This window comes from Argopecten irradians, chromosome 12, assembly GCF_041381155.1.
Source record: "Argopecten irradians isolate NY chromosome 12, Ai_NY, whole genome shotgun sequence".
Lineage (NCBI taxonomy): Eukaryota > Metazoa > Mollusca > Bivalvia > Pectinida > Pectinidae > Argopecten > Argopecten irradians.
In genome coordinates this window covers 8,692,466-8,707,036 of record NC_091145.1, presented here as the reverse complement: position 1 = coordinate 8,707,036, position 14,571 = coordinate 8,692,466, and the positions used below count along the sequence as shown (strand labels likewise).

General features: G+C 34.7%; 1 protein-coding gene across 2 annotated transcripts; it reads left to right on the top strand.

The window, feature by feature from the left end:
- Positions 1-85: 85 nt before the first annotated feature.
- LOC138336114 (interferon-related developmental regulator 1-like) lies at positions 86-11,431 on the top strand. 2 transcript variants are annotated; one of them, XR_011210391.1, is made up of 13 exons: positions 86-284; positions 2,193-2,303; positions 2,548-2,626; positions 3,028-3,108; positions 4,255-4,450; positions 5,130-5,180; positions 5,551-5,729; positions 6,041-6,149; positions 6,536-6,670; positions 6,982-7,110; positions 7,265-7,357; positions 8,181-9,129; positions 9,208-11,431. XR_011210391.1 is itself a non-coding variant. In XM_069285422.1 (12 exons), exons 1-12 carry the CDS (start codon positions 263-265, stop codon positions 8,268-8,270), a joined length of 1,275 nt encoding a protein of 424 aa, XP_069141523.1. In that variant the 5' UTR covers positions 86-262; the 3' UTR covers positions 8,271-11,431. The 2 variants fall into 2 exon arrangements, 1 of the variants encoding a protein (XP_069141523.1); XM_069285422.1 differs by having other exon boundaries at positions 8,181-11,431.
- The last annotated feature ends 3,140 nt before the right edge of the window (positions 11,432-14,571 follow it).

Here is a 14,571-nt window from a genome sequence, read left to right as displayed (position 1 = left end):
AAATGGAACTTTCAAATGATTTTCTAGTTAGTACCTTATTAGTTTCGGTTTATTTCCGTCGTTAGAAACGAGGCAATTTCTATTTTTAGCTCAGAATGTGATTGCCTTGTGCAAGAATCCATTCAAGGCCTACCATGCTGTCGAAGTTCAACGTTTCTTCTCAAATTCAAACACCATATTATCTGTATGATTTTCATATACGAAAATCTATGTGTTTAAAACATTTATTAGATTGTGAAATTAGACGAAATTATCTGGAATAATGCCGAAAGGAAAGAAGAAAGGTAAGACGATTCGACCATATGTGTCATACTATAACAACACGTGAACTTTTTACGTTCACGCATGATCTCGATCCACGTAAATACGTCACCACCAACTGACATTTGCTCTTGATATTTTGAGCCATATATACCATTTGACGTAGATTATAGAATCGACATGTTAACAAAATGTTTAATATTGATAGGCTAAACCTGTCATAGACAACTCCCGCCCTTTCTACTTCAGGGGAATGGACATTCACCTTCCATTTGGCATAAACAAACAAAACCAACCGTTTTCACCACAATGATTTGCTTTTTTTCTGATAAGACTGAGAGCAAATATTATTTAAATGCCTCGTGGTTGAGTAAAGTATTGTTATATCAAGTACATGCAGACAGATAATCACGATCTATCATTCTATTTTAGTACATTAGGTAGCCTACTGTATAAGGGTCAATTATAGGTCAACTTAGGACAGGCGATATGAAGTTTTCTGTTGACCGTTAGCCAATGAATACAAGATGAATGTATAATTGTGAACATATCTTGGACGACAACTTGGTAGTCTTCGCACAGAGAACTTAAAAAACATTTCTGAAAGACATTAGAGCTGTTTCATGTATATGACTGCATGTAATACATCATGTCAGGGGTTTCATTATCTTTCAGTAGAGGAGGTACAATTACAATTTCAGAGAGTATTTTTGTATACTATGTAATGTAATTTTCAAATCAGGCAGTACCACACTCATTATCAGGAAATTCTGGTTCCTTATTTTAGTGATGCCATTTCAAGCATTTAGATGATGTGTACTAGCTAGTTTACAACACAGACACATGGTTTTTCCTTAGAAACAACTGAACGAGTCGATCATCTAGTAGTCTGCGCATCAGCAGCAATCTAATATGTCACATCTGTCACTTTGTTTATCACTTTATTATTGGCTATTTATTTGAAATAGTAAGTAAATAAAACAGTGACGACTTTCAGTCATGTAAATAATGATATTACTACAAGATTTTGCAAAATATCCCAACAACCTCACACTGAGTAGTATGAACAGTTCGCCGATTGTCAGCGTTCAAAGTGAAACTAAAGTATATATATATGAATACAATCTGATTAAAACCCAGCTCTTCAATACTCCTAAAACTTAAACTTCATAGTGTAAGCGTATTGAAGAGCTGGATTTTAATCAAGATTGATATGAATATTGAATAATATGACGTCAATTTTATTTCAACGGCGATTTTCGCAGTGAGCAATTCACTATTTCATAAAATTGCATGTTTCCAAAATGTGAAACGAATACTTGTGTATGCTTTCCTGTGAAGGAAAGCTGCTACAGGAAAGCTGCTTACTCCAGAAAAATAAAATGCAATAAAGTTATATGTCAATTTGTGATGGATGGCAGTTGTGAAATCTAGATCTTTCCATTTCTGATGTTTTTAAAGTTATATTGAGACAATATCCATGACATTATTTGTCCAAAACTTTTATGATAATAACGAAAATGCATTGTCTTAAAGCTAGATACACAAAACATTATATTAATTAGGAATATAATTACATAAAATTAAATCTATAATGTAATAGAAAAGTGTTAGATTTCATTTAAAGGAGAAAAGGTGGTGAAGTCGGAAAAATTTCCCTCATAATACAAATTACCAATCAGCTGCCAGGGGTGCCGTTTGAAAAATGGTGAAATCAGCCTTGTGTGATATGATTATGACCAGCTGAATATTGTGTTCGAGAATGATGTGTCCCAAGTTCACAACACATGTACAATATGTTCTTAGTTTATCAGATTGCCGGAAATCCTAATTCAGACTAGAATTAAATCATCAGAAATGACTGAGTATAGGTAAGGTTTGTGATATTCTCTGACAATATCCTTATACACGTTTATCACACTTATTTTCAGGAGGGAAGGGGAGAGTGTCCCAGCCACCAAGTGATGATGAATATGACACAGCTGATAATGTCAGTACAGTCAGTGTCCAGTCAGAGGAACACAACAGTATTCCTGAAGAGGGTAATTATACCAGTTGTATAACTTTGGTTTTTTTTGTGTCTAGTAGTATGCAATCATTTCAAAACAAGTTAAAAACAAGTGGTCGCATAGAATTAATTATATACACATTGCAAATAATGTTGAATTTTTAAAAAAGTCAGAAGTTACTGATTATAGTCGTATTCAGTTTATAATTACTTGTCCAGGGGAGACAACTTGAGAAACTTCATCATGACCAATTTGACAGTTGTTTCATTCTTTGTAGAAGGTGTGGATGAAGCTAGTGCTCAGGAAAACTTTGAGGATAAGCTGAAGGAATGTATAGAAGGGATTTTACAGAAGAGGTAAAATATTGTTGAGTGACTATGGCTGAAACATTACTTTATATTTAGAAAAAAAACCTTGACCCTCACATATACAAATGAAAGATGGATGATTAAAAATCTTATTATATGTATGTTGCAAATTTGTATTTTGACTCCTACATATTATATATTATAACTAACTAGCAAACTGTAAAAGATTTTCTTTAATTTTTATTTCCTGGTTACCCTTGCTGTCTTCCTCATCTGAATGTAAAATTGACTGATCTCCCAATCATGTAATTCTTCTACCACTATAAAGCTAGCTGTCAATTTTTTTGTTACATGGCTCTATATAACCAAAGGTGCTCACTAATATAGTTATAATGGTTAATACTGTTAAAGATGAATAGTTCAGCAGTTGACATCATTGAATTTTTCAGTGCACAGGGGAGGAAATCCTGTCTTGAAGGGCTGACGAAAGCATTGAGCAAGAAATGCATTTCAGAATTTCTTATGGACAGGTATGTTTATGTGTAATTAGATTATATTGGTGATGTGAAGGATCAACATTCTAATTTCACTAGGAAAAACAGGAAATGATTAAATGCCAGAATGCTTTTAGCCTATATGAATATAAGAATTTTAGAACCCTTCATTTATTGTGTAGTGGGTTGACTGGGTTGACCATCGGTAACCAAGTAGCTCAATCGTTAGAGCATCTGGCTAGTGTTCACTGGTTTGAGCCCAGTATGGTCGAAGTAGTCTTGGTGACTAGGTTTCTGTATTTGTCTATAACAGGAAGATGACCGTGACTGACTGCCTGGTACGATGTATTTTCTCCTCTCCTATTACAATTGTGACTTGGTGACTAGGTTTCTGTATTTGTCTATAACAGGAAGATGACCGTGACTGACTGCCTGGTACGATGTATTTTCTCCTCTCCTATTACAATTGTGTCTTGGTGACTAGGTTTCTGTATTTGTCTATAACAGGAAGATGACCGTGACTGACTGCCTGGTACGATGTATTTTCTCCTCTCCTATTACAATTGTGTCTTGGTGACTAGGTTTCTGTATTTGTCTATAACAGGAAGATGACCGTGATGACTGCTGCCTGGTACGATGTATTTTCTCCTCTCCTATTACAATTGTGACTTGGTGACTAGGTTTCTGTATTTGTCTATAACAGGAAGATGACCGTGACTGACTGCCTGGTACGATGTATTTTCTCCTCTCCTATTACAATTGTGTCTTGGTGACTAGGTTTCTGTATTTGTCTATAACAGGAAGATGACCGTGACTGACTGCCTGGTACGATGTATTTTCTCCTCTCCTATTACAATTGTGTCTTGGTGACTAGGTTTCTGTATTTGTCTATAACAGGAAGATGACCGTGACTGACTGCCTGGTACGATGTATTTTCTCCTCTCCTATTACAATTGTGTCTTGGTGACTAGGTTTCTGTATTTGTCTATAACAGGAAGATGACCGTGACTGACTGCCTGGTACGATGTATTTTCTCCTCTCCTATTACAATTGTGTCTTGGTGACTAGGTTTCTGTATTTGTCTATAACAGGAAGATGACCGTGACTGACTGCCTGGTACGATGTATTTTCTTCTCTCCTATTACAATTGTGTCTTGGTGACTAGGTTTCTGTCTATAACAGGAAGATGACCGTGACTGACTGCCTGGTACGATGTATAAAGAAGGGGAGAGGTGAGGAACAGGCCCTGGCTGCTCATTGTCTGAGTCTGATGTGTATACAGCTAGGACTTGATATTGAGGACGAGATCAAGGCGATTAAGCCACAGTTAATGGCTACCATGACTGACAACAGTGCTGCAGTCAAAGGCAGAGCTGAGGTACGTCATTCTGACATCTCCTGTCTGAAACATCATTTTAACAGGAAAAGTCTTAATGTATTTTAGGGCATCCTCAACATTCCAGGTGTCACTATCACTATTATGATATATATCCATCCCTGGACTTCATCGTAGCGAAACTGAAGGTAGCTTTGGAGAGAAAAAAACTGACTAATCACTGGTCTGTTCAGAGACTTTTAGAGATTGCAGAGAGTGATATCCAACTTAAAAGCTATACCATGCACACTTATTTGATTCTTTTGATGTACATCAAATGACCAAACCATCTGTGTCATCTGTTGTCACACATAGAACCTTCAGTTTTGCAATGACATAGTCCAGAGGTGGATATTATGACAATGGTAGTAACCCATGGAATATCAAGGATGACTTCAAGGATGAATTGGTTAATTCTTTGAGGAATGCATAGAAGATCGGACAATATCCCATATGAAGTCTTGTTCTGGTGACCTTTCAACCTTCTGTTGGTAATTTATTTTCAACATGTATCGCCAAATATGGCACAGTCACCTGGCAATAAGCAACAATTTGATTGGTCACATTAAGTAAGATATGTTTCTTTGGATTTGAATGATATTTATTTATGGTTCTAAAGCAGTGCTGATATAGGCATAAGACTGGGAAAAAATCTTAATTTTACTGTTTGTTTTTATTGCAGTGTGCACTGACTCTAGGAATTTGCCATTTTCTCGCCTGCAGTGATATAGATGTATGTATGAATTTATAATTGTATTGCACTGATATATTATCTTTATGCTTAATTTCATGATTAGACATGCTATTGCAACATACACAATACAATTCTCATTATAAGTATTTTATTTTGTATTCGGTGTCATTACAAGTTGAATTTATTTGCAATTCTTTGTCTTCAATTAGTCTTCTTAGAACAAGTGTTAATACATTTACATGTGATGTGATTTACAGAAATGCAGACTAGCAGATTTTAACTTGTGAAGATGTTTTCTGCAATGTAGCTATTGAAAAATCATGTGCCTCCTCTTTCCGTCATGTAAAAATAATTACTTAAATAAATGATAAATTTATATTAAATCCGAATTTAAAATTATCTCTTGTAGGATGTTATGAAGACGATGGATGCATTAGAGGGCATTTTCAAACTGTCCTACAGAAAGGGGGATAAGAGCATCCCCAACATCACTCCTGATGTTTGTCGACTTCATTCTGCAGCTTTGAGTTCCTGGAGTTTGCTTTTATCTATAGCACCATCATTCTTAGTCGACAAACTCGTAGAAAGGTATCAATTAGAAAACTGATTTGAAATATTACCTACATCTTTAGTAAAACAGATTTAAAATCTACTTAACTTTTCACTTTTACTTATAGTCTTTTTATGGATATTACTTTCATCTTTTCGATTTTTGACTGATTTTTGTGGCAACAGCAGGGACAAGGATTCGTACAATGTTTTGAACAACAAAATAGGATAAGCTGATTGGTATTTAAGAGATAGAAGTTATATTTTCTAAAATGTCTGATAGTCAGAGTGTCATGACTGTGGGCTGAAAAAATGCATGAAAATAATAATTATGGCTTTTTTTCCCTCAGTCATATAGGAAAGCTGCCTGATCTACTACTCAGTAAAGATGTAGAACTAAGAATAACTGCCGGGGAAACCATAGCACTAATGTATGAGCTGGCACGAGAGGAAGATGATGTAGGTAGACACATACAACTCCTACCGATAAAATAACCTAGAGCTTTTATTATACCCCATCAAAACAGAACGTTAAATTGATTTTGTTCATCCATAAGTAGTACATACATCATTTTGAATACATTTTTACAATAGTCACTAAATTCAATGAATGAAGGGCAAAGAAGACATTATTGGGTGGTCTTTTGATCTTAAAGAGAAGAGTATATATATATATATGTCATTAAAACAAAGTATGTCATCTGTAACTGTGAATATTAAATTTGAATAAATATTCAAGAAAATTAACAAGATTCAGTAACTGAAGTACAAGTACACATTATTTGGAAGGTGGATAACATGTCAATTCTATAGATACACACACTTAAATTAATTATGAATTGTAGGAATATGAAGGAGAAAATATTGATGATCTGATTGACACACTGAAGACACTCGCCACCGACTCGCAGAAATACAGGGCCAAGAAAGAGCGTCGTCAACAACGTTCCAGCTTCAGAGATATTCTACGTACTGTGGAGGTTAGAAGACTTTTTATCATACTTACTAGGCTTTCGAACATTTCAAGTTGTGTTGTAAAGGTCATTGGAATGTTTGTATTGATCCTCTATAGATGTCAAGCTTTAAGAGGATTAAGATGAAGAATTAGTTCCAAATTCAGTATTATAAATATGGATAGGTCTGCATGTTTTATTTACTATTTGAGTCTCATGTATTCTGTCAGTTCTTCTTGGAAGAATATGACCAAATTGTTTTGGTAAAATTTTGTAGATTTTTATTGCCGATTATTTTGTCTAACGACTTGTTGTAATATATCATTTCTTGTTTCTAGATTGGAGAATCGCCAGAGAATTGTATCAAATTCGGGAGGGAGAACTTCTTGATAGACTCATGGGTGAAACAAAACCAATACGATGCTCTTTGTTTGGCTCTTACTTCAGGAATCTACCAACAACTACAGGTAAACTTTAAAATTACAAATAACAATAGATGATGTATTCCTTAAAACATTGTAAGCATACTGAAAACTTCTGAGTAGTCTGTATAGTTCCCTGTATGATAGTGACCATCAATTTTTTTGTCAGACCTTTTTACAAAATTCTGTTTTCTTACAGGATAATGTTATAGTAAGAGAAGTCTTTGGTCTTGGTGAACCTCTCCTTCCTTCTGCCCCAGGCTCCTCATCTAAACCAAGCAAATGGGAACGGGTAAGTAATTCCCTCATTCACCACTGGGCTATCCCGTTGTTGCTTTATGGGTTTGATGTAATTAATACAAGATTTTGTTATCAGTTTAACTGTATTGTTTTATGTTATGGGATATCAATAATAGTAAGGTTGGTTATATCAAGTTTCACTGTTTAACTCATAGAAATCTTCACATAATAACATCACTATCTAGGTTATTTAAAGTCCCAATATCTGTATCTGTCTTTTTTCTTCTTCTTTTTTTCATGATTTAGAAAAGTGTTGAATCGAAGTCAAGATGAGCAATAATGATGCGAAAACTTTCGATAAAAATCAAATATATATTGAACAACGCTAGAAGGTTTCCATTTAGTCAAACAAGCCGAATTTAGCCAGCATTGTAACATCATTGCCAAGAACGTCATGTGACTACCGTAACTACGTAATGTCTGTTCGAACTCTTCTGAGAACTGGTCATGAACTTTCCGACTTCCATTAGGCAGTAATTGTAACTTCTATGCCGACCAGTTTAAAATGAAGGCATGTTCCCAAGTATCGACTAACAATATCGGGGTCAAATCTAACTTGACTTTTTGTTGATAATTACATATAGTGTGGCTTTAAGTAAATATCACCATCAACTTTCTTTGTTTAGATTTCTAGGTTATTTTTTGCCCTGAAAGCACAAGCCTTGTATTTGTGTTCAGTTTTAATGATAATTATCATTTTCAGTGAGAATATTCGGGTTGAGTGCTCTTGAATTGAGAGTATTGTATGGGATGAATGCGTATTGGATGATCAGAGTTTCAAAGTTGTCCTAATAAATAGTCATTTCCCTTTGCAGACACATTACAATGCTGCTGTTTTCAAGGCCAGGACGAAAGTGAGGTCCAAGCACCGAGACAAGCGATCTGTGATGATAAATGGAGATTGATAACACATCTGTGGTGTGTACGACTGATTAACTAGATATATAACTGAACCGACCACAATCTCATTAAAACACTGGAATGTTCATATTACTGAGACTGATCATCCACTACACCATTGATTTGGTAGGTTCAGCTTAACCATGGCAACTTGGATGTGTGGTAGACTTGACTACCACAGTTTTAATTAGATTGTGAATTATTATGATTTGATCCTATTTTGTACAAAATGTATATGATGAATGAAAGACAATGGAGAGAAAATGGAGTGCAAGTGTACAATGTTGTTTTTACTGTAAACCAATTTATTTTTGTGACGACTTAATTTTTGCATTTCCTACCACGAAAAAATTCCATGGCACTATATCCTATATGGAATGAAGTGCTGATTGAGCATGCACCAAAGGCGAAATAAATTATTTAATATTAATTTTTTGTGTTAATTTGGCATATATATACACGATTAAACACCAATTATTGTTCAAATAATGAATATCATTTATGCTGTGTCGGCAGTGGAGCATCTTTAATTTGGTGCAATTTAGTTGGTTTACAGTATCTTATAAGTTTGATTTTATGATGTTTTAAAAGTGCTAGTGAAAATTTTGCACATATTTTGAGTTGTCCATCCCAGTTTGGCGGCATTAATTTATTTGTAAATGATGATTTGCGGGTCCATTCATCATATTTGTGCTGAATCAAATGCCCAGTACCACATGTGGGTATGTTTTTACAGTTTACAAATACTTACTTAATTAGTGTTTCACCTTCTCATAATATTTCAATATAATTGCAGCCAGTAATTACATCATTTGTACTACATTTCTCATTGCTGGGTAATTTTATAACATTTCTAGCTCAGAGGTGAGGAGATGGTTATTTTACAACATTTCTAGCTCGGAGGTGAGGAGATGGTAATTTTACAACATTTCTAGCTCGGAGGTGAGGAGATGGTAATTTTACAACATTTCTAGCTCAGAGTTTAGGAGGTGGGTAGTTTTACAACATTTCTAGCTCAAGAGTCCAAGAAGTGGGTAATTTTACATGTACTCTCTTGCAGAGTTGTATTGTACAACAGATATAGTTCAGAGTCAATATGAATTGAATCTCAAGTTGCAAAATGTACATTTATCAACAGAACCCTGCATTATGAAAACGTTTGCCATGTGTTCATCTAGAGCAATGACATGTGACGAGACCTCAAACAACAGTCTACTTCTGACAAACATGCGCATTTGTAGATAACAGAGCTTGTGACAACTGCATTATTATTGTTAACGAATTGTATTAAGGATGTGTGGAAACTTCAAGATGCTCCACCGCTGACAAATGGTATTTTTTCACTATTAAAAACAGGAACAGACGATTTAGTATTTTTCTTCAGTTACAAAGGTTACTTACTTTACACCATTACCACCATTCAAAAGTTTGAGCTTCTAATTTTACTTCAAGTTCAAAATATAAAAAAATAATTAATTGCATCCCGAAAAAATTACGTGCCACTATATCCTATATGGAATGAAGTACTGATTGCGCATGCACCAAAGGCAAAATAAATTATTTTATATCATTTTTTGAGTTATTTAGACATACATATACACGATTAAACACCAATTATTGTTCAAATGATGAATATCATTTAAGCTCTGTCGGCGCTGGAGCATCTTTAAGGTATATCAGGGCAACTGCATTTAACACTATGCATGTGTAATTGACTTTTCAATTGTAATTTACTTTTCAAATTTGAAATAAATTTTGATGGTGATCGGATATTCACTATAGATTCAGAAAGGTGTCTTCAGCCATGACTGCAAGTGTTCAGCATTGGTATTTGGATATGTGATGATATGTCTGTAATTAAACAACCACTGAAGTGAGTAACAGTAGTTTGGAAATCAGAACATTTATCAAAGGGACACAACTGTGATTGATCTGGTCAGTGACCAATCCTTAGAACAATATGCATATGGGTGATGCTAGATAAATAACTATGTGGTGGTAATAGAGATGTTGGATAATTGATTTTAATTTTTTTAATGTAATTATTTCAATTACAAATTAATGCACACAACGCGGTTTAATATAGGCAAACCTGTTCACAATATTTTGTTTATTTGAAGACGTTTTCATTTACTTTATGTAAATGACAAAAAGTAATGGGCCTAATTAGCTCTCTCTTTATTTGCACTGATTAATGGGATATGCTGCACACAAGTGTGATGGGATTCCCACTATTCTGTACAATTGCATGTTCTTCAAAATTGTCAGAAAAGTAGTCTAGACATTTGGTTGATACATTTTATTTTAAGTGAAAGAACAAAATTAATTTTATTTTTTGATCAAATATTACAGGGTCAATTATAAAAGTGTTTATGAGGAGTCTCTGCATTAAGAAATGTATATTAAGTATCAGAAGAAAAACTTCTGTTTTGGGTAGACTTGTAGATTGATCACATTTATCTTGTCTGATATAAAGAAATACAAAGTTGGTACGTTCAGGAAATGAAGTGCTTAATTGGTTTATATAATGTATGCGGGAATTGTTTTTTGTGAATTACATTTTAAGCCTTTGAAAGCACCACTCTTACTACAGGCTATAGTAGTACATGTTTTTGATAAATTTTGGACGGTATTAAATTTGGCAAGTTTGGATTGATCCGTGAATTTTGCGGGGAAAAAACAACTTTACAGAAGTTATTTAAGGCTCTGTACAGTTTGTGAAGAATATCCCCATGAACGGCAATAACGTATGCTGTGTGGATTTAGAAGAATTTACTTTGGAAGTCCATTGCTGGAACGGACCATGTATTTTTGTTTATGAGTGAGAGATAGTACCAGTCTTTTTTGTGGATGTTCTATAGAGAATAATGGGTTTTGTATGATTGAAAACCTGCTACAAACGTGACTTATGCTTGAATGTTTTAGATATGTGATGTGTAATATTTGAACATGATGACATAAATTACTCCCAAGATTTATGCTTTGATTTTGAACATATATTTTGAATCCATTATAATTAATTATAATTCTCTATCAAAAGAAATTCCTTATGTTTGAAGTTAGGTCCAAGAATGTAAAAATTGTAGATGTAATGAATTTAACTGCTACATGGATTTAGACTGCAAATTGAATGTCAGAGACTTTGGAAAATAAAATATTGCTGAAATTTTCAGAAATCTTTCGTCTATTTGAACAAAGCAATCAATGGCATAATTGGGATTGCCATATTTTGCTGTTTGACAGTCTAGACGCTGGGGAAGGGAGATTATTTTGATTAATTGCTTTACATGCAGAAATGAAGATTATTTTATTTATCCTTCATGTTTTTCGTCACCTCAATAAGTATCTCCTATCTATTGATGGCCATATTCTTTCTTATAATTTCAAAGTGATGCAGCAATTTCCCGCTCTGACCCTGCTAACCTACATATGTATACAAGGACATGGCAATGTTATGTGTTGTCTTGGATATTTTGGATTTCCGCACGTAATGACCTGCCACAACAAACCTGTTTACAGATAGTGCTATCACGTTTGACCTTGGTCCATAGTTGAACGCTCGCCCCTGTGAGGTAGGCTCTGGGTTCTGTCCCTGACCGAGACGCACCGTAGTCTATAAAAGTGACAAATTCTGCTCCTGCTTCGTGCTCAGCATAAAGGAAGGTCTGTCCGTTATCAGTATAATGTGACCGGGTGAGATATGGAAAAAAACATCGCTAAAAAGGGGAAGAGTTCCACCATAGAATTGAGTTTACAGTAGTCCAATGGATGCACAACATTGAAAAACTTCTGATAGACAATGTTAGTAAGATACGACGGAATGGATTCAAAAGTTTCTTGTGCTTTTCTACATGCACACGGGAGATCGTCCTTAAATGACCATGGCAGTTAATAATCAAATCATTTTACAGAGTCATGTAAGGACGGCCGCCCATGTATACGGTGTGTTACGTGTATGAAATGCGTGTGTGTTTTGGGAGACTGCAGCAGCATGTATTTGTGTTGTATCGTCTTGTATAGTAGAACTATTGCCCTTTTTATAGTGCTATATCACTGAAGCATGCCACCGAAGACACCAAGCAGCACACCCCACCCGGTCACATACTGCACGCCATACTGACAACCAACGAACCAGTCGGCCCACCCCCTTAATGCTGAGCGCTAAGCAGGAGCAGAAACTACCACTTTTAAAGACTTTGGTGTGTCTCGGCCAGGGGACAAAACCAAGGCCTACTTCACAGTGGCGAGCGCTCAACAGGTGTTGTCAAGGGAGACGTTAGTAAGTAAGGAAGAAGAGAAAAGATATGATCCGCCAAAGACACCAAGCAACACACCCCTCCCGGTCAGATCCTTAGCCCAAAAAGCCTACATTTTTTTCGGATGCGTGGCAGACGATCATAAGAAAACACTGTACACATTCTGTATCCTTTTTGTCAACCATCTATTAACCTAAATATTCTACATCTAACTTCAAAATTTCCTAGTAGATGACAAAATACAACACTGAATTTTACAACATTGTTTATTTCCAAAAAAACATAATTCTTGCATATATACATTTCTTACTGTAGATTGATAATATCAGCTGCATATTGAGTATTTGTATTCAATATTGTTGACGTTCCTGACAGGATACTTCTCTTTTAACATCTCTGATAAACAAATAGAATAAATGATGTGAACCAGAAATATAAAAAATAAAAACACTCGAAATATTATTTTGATATTTTCAGCGGTCAGTTAGAGGTAGGAATGACCTTTTGATCATGTTTAATTGCTCCTTATCTCGGTGAATATATAGCAAAATCATAGATCAGTTGCTCAAGAAATAAAGGACCCGAGAAGCGGTACATATGTATATCTGGCCAATTATGCTTAAAGACAACATCAGTATCTGTCTAGAAGTCTTAAAGCTACAACTTTAGATCTCTTTGAATTCTCCATAGGAAAGCATTACATAATTTAAGGAAGTCTCCTTAACTTGAGATTTTCCTTAACTTTTGAAATGTTTTGCTATGGGGATGTTTAAGTTAAGGAGTACCGGAATGTTCGTGAAAGTAGGCCCTGGGGTCAGAATAACAGGTACTCGATCTTATTATTTGGAATGTAATAACTTAAACATATTTTTAAATATGACAACGATGATTAGGCGAGTTGGCGAAAAAGTCCTCGCATTCCGACCATATATCACGTATTATCGACAAAATTTATAGAATGATCCGATGTTTAACACAAAGGAAACTTTTGAAAATTGTGTGTTTTCCATTTTGGGTATCAAAAACATATCGTCATATAAGGGAGATGCTTTATTAAAGACAAACCGCATCACCAGTATGGCTTCAAGAGGTTCCAATGACAAATACTATTACTGAGGTAGAGCTCTAGTGAGTATCAATTAAAAAAAAGTCAAATGAGATGAAAAGAGCCCAGCCCCAATGCATGTTCATAGGTAGAAAGAAGGAGTAAAACGTTGTAACTTTTTTCTTTTTAGTGTTTCTCTATATATTGTATTTCATGATTGGAAAATCATATATTTGTTTACTTTTCAAAATTATTCTTGCATTCATTAAACATATCGATGGAGTTTTCAATAACACCCAGTGCATTCTGGTTTTAATTCTTCGAGAAAAAATTCTCTTTCTTGAACATATTGATCTACTGCAAATTTGGACTTCAAAATTACGGTGATAGATTGCATGCCTGCCAATGAGCTTGTTTGATAAGAAAAAGACGTGCATAGTGTTTGAGTACATGTAATAGATAAAGAAAAATAACTCGTATCAAAAATAATTGTCATAATAAAATAAAAACATGCGATATACAATACATCATGTATGTAGTTTATACACTGTACGTATGTAGGATGTGTTCACATGCACATTTGTTGTTTACATGCAAAATTATAGCTGTACAATAATTATGTTGAATATCGTCCATAACTCGAGATGTTTTCTCAATTATTAATTTGATACCTAATAACAAATAGAGCGTGTAGTCATATATCCAAACGTATCATTCCAAGCTATGTTTTCATGTCTATATGCGCAATATTTTGCTTTCTAATTTTCAATTCCTTTGAAGCGGAACGTGACAAAGGATATGAATTTTCAGCAGACTGACTTCATTTGACACAGCACGGATTTAATTTCACAGAATATGTAAAACTAATTCAGCAGAAATAAATTGGAAAAGCAACATAAATATTTATGTGGATACGCACCACTGTGAACTTACTATCCCAATTCTGTTCCTTTGCGTGGTGTCTTACAAAATCGGAAACCTATATTAAGAACTTTTCTTATCACC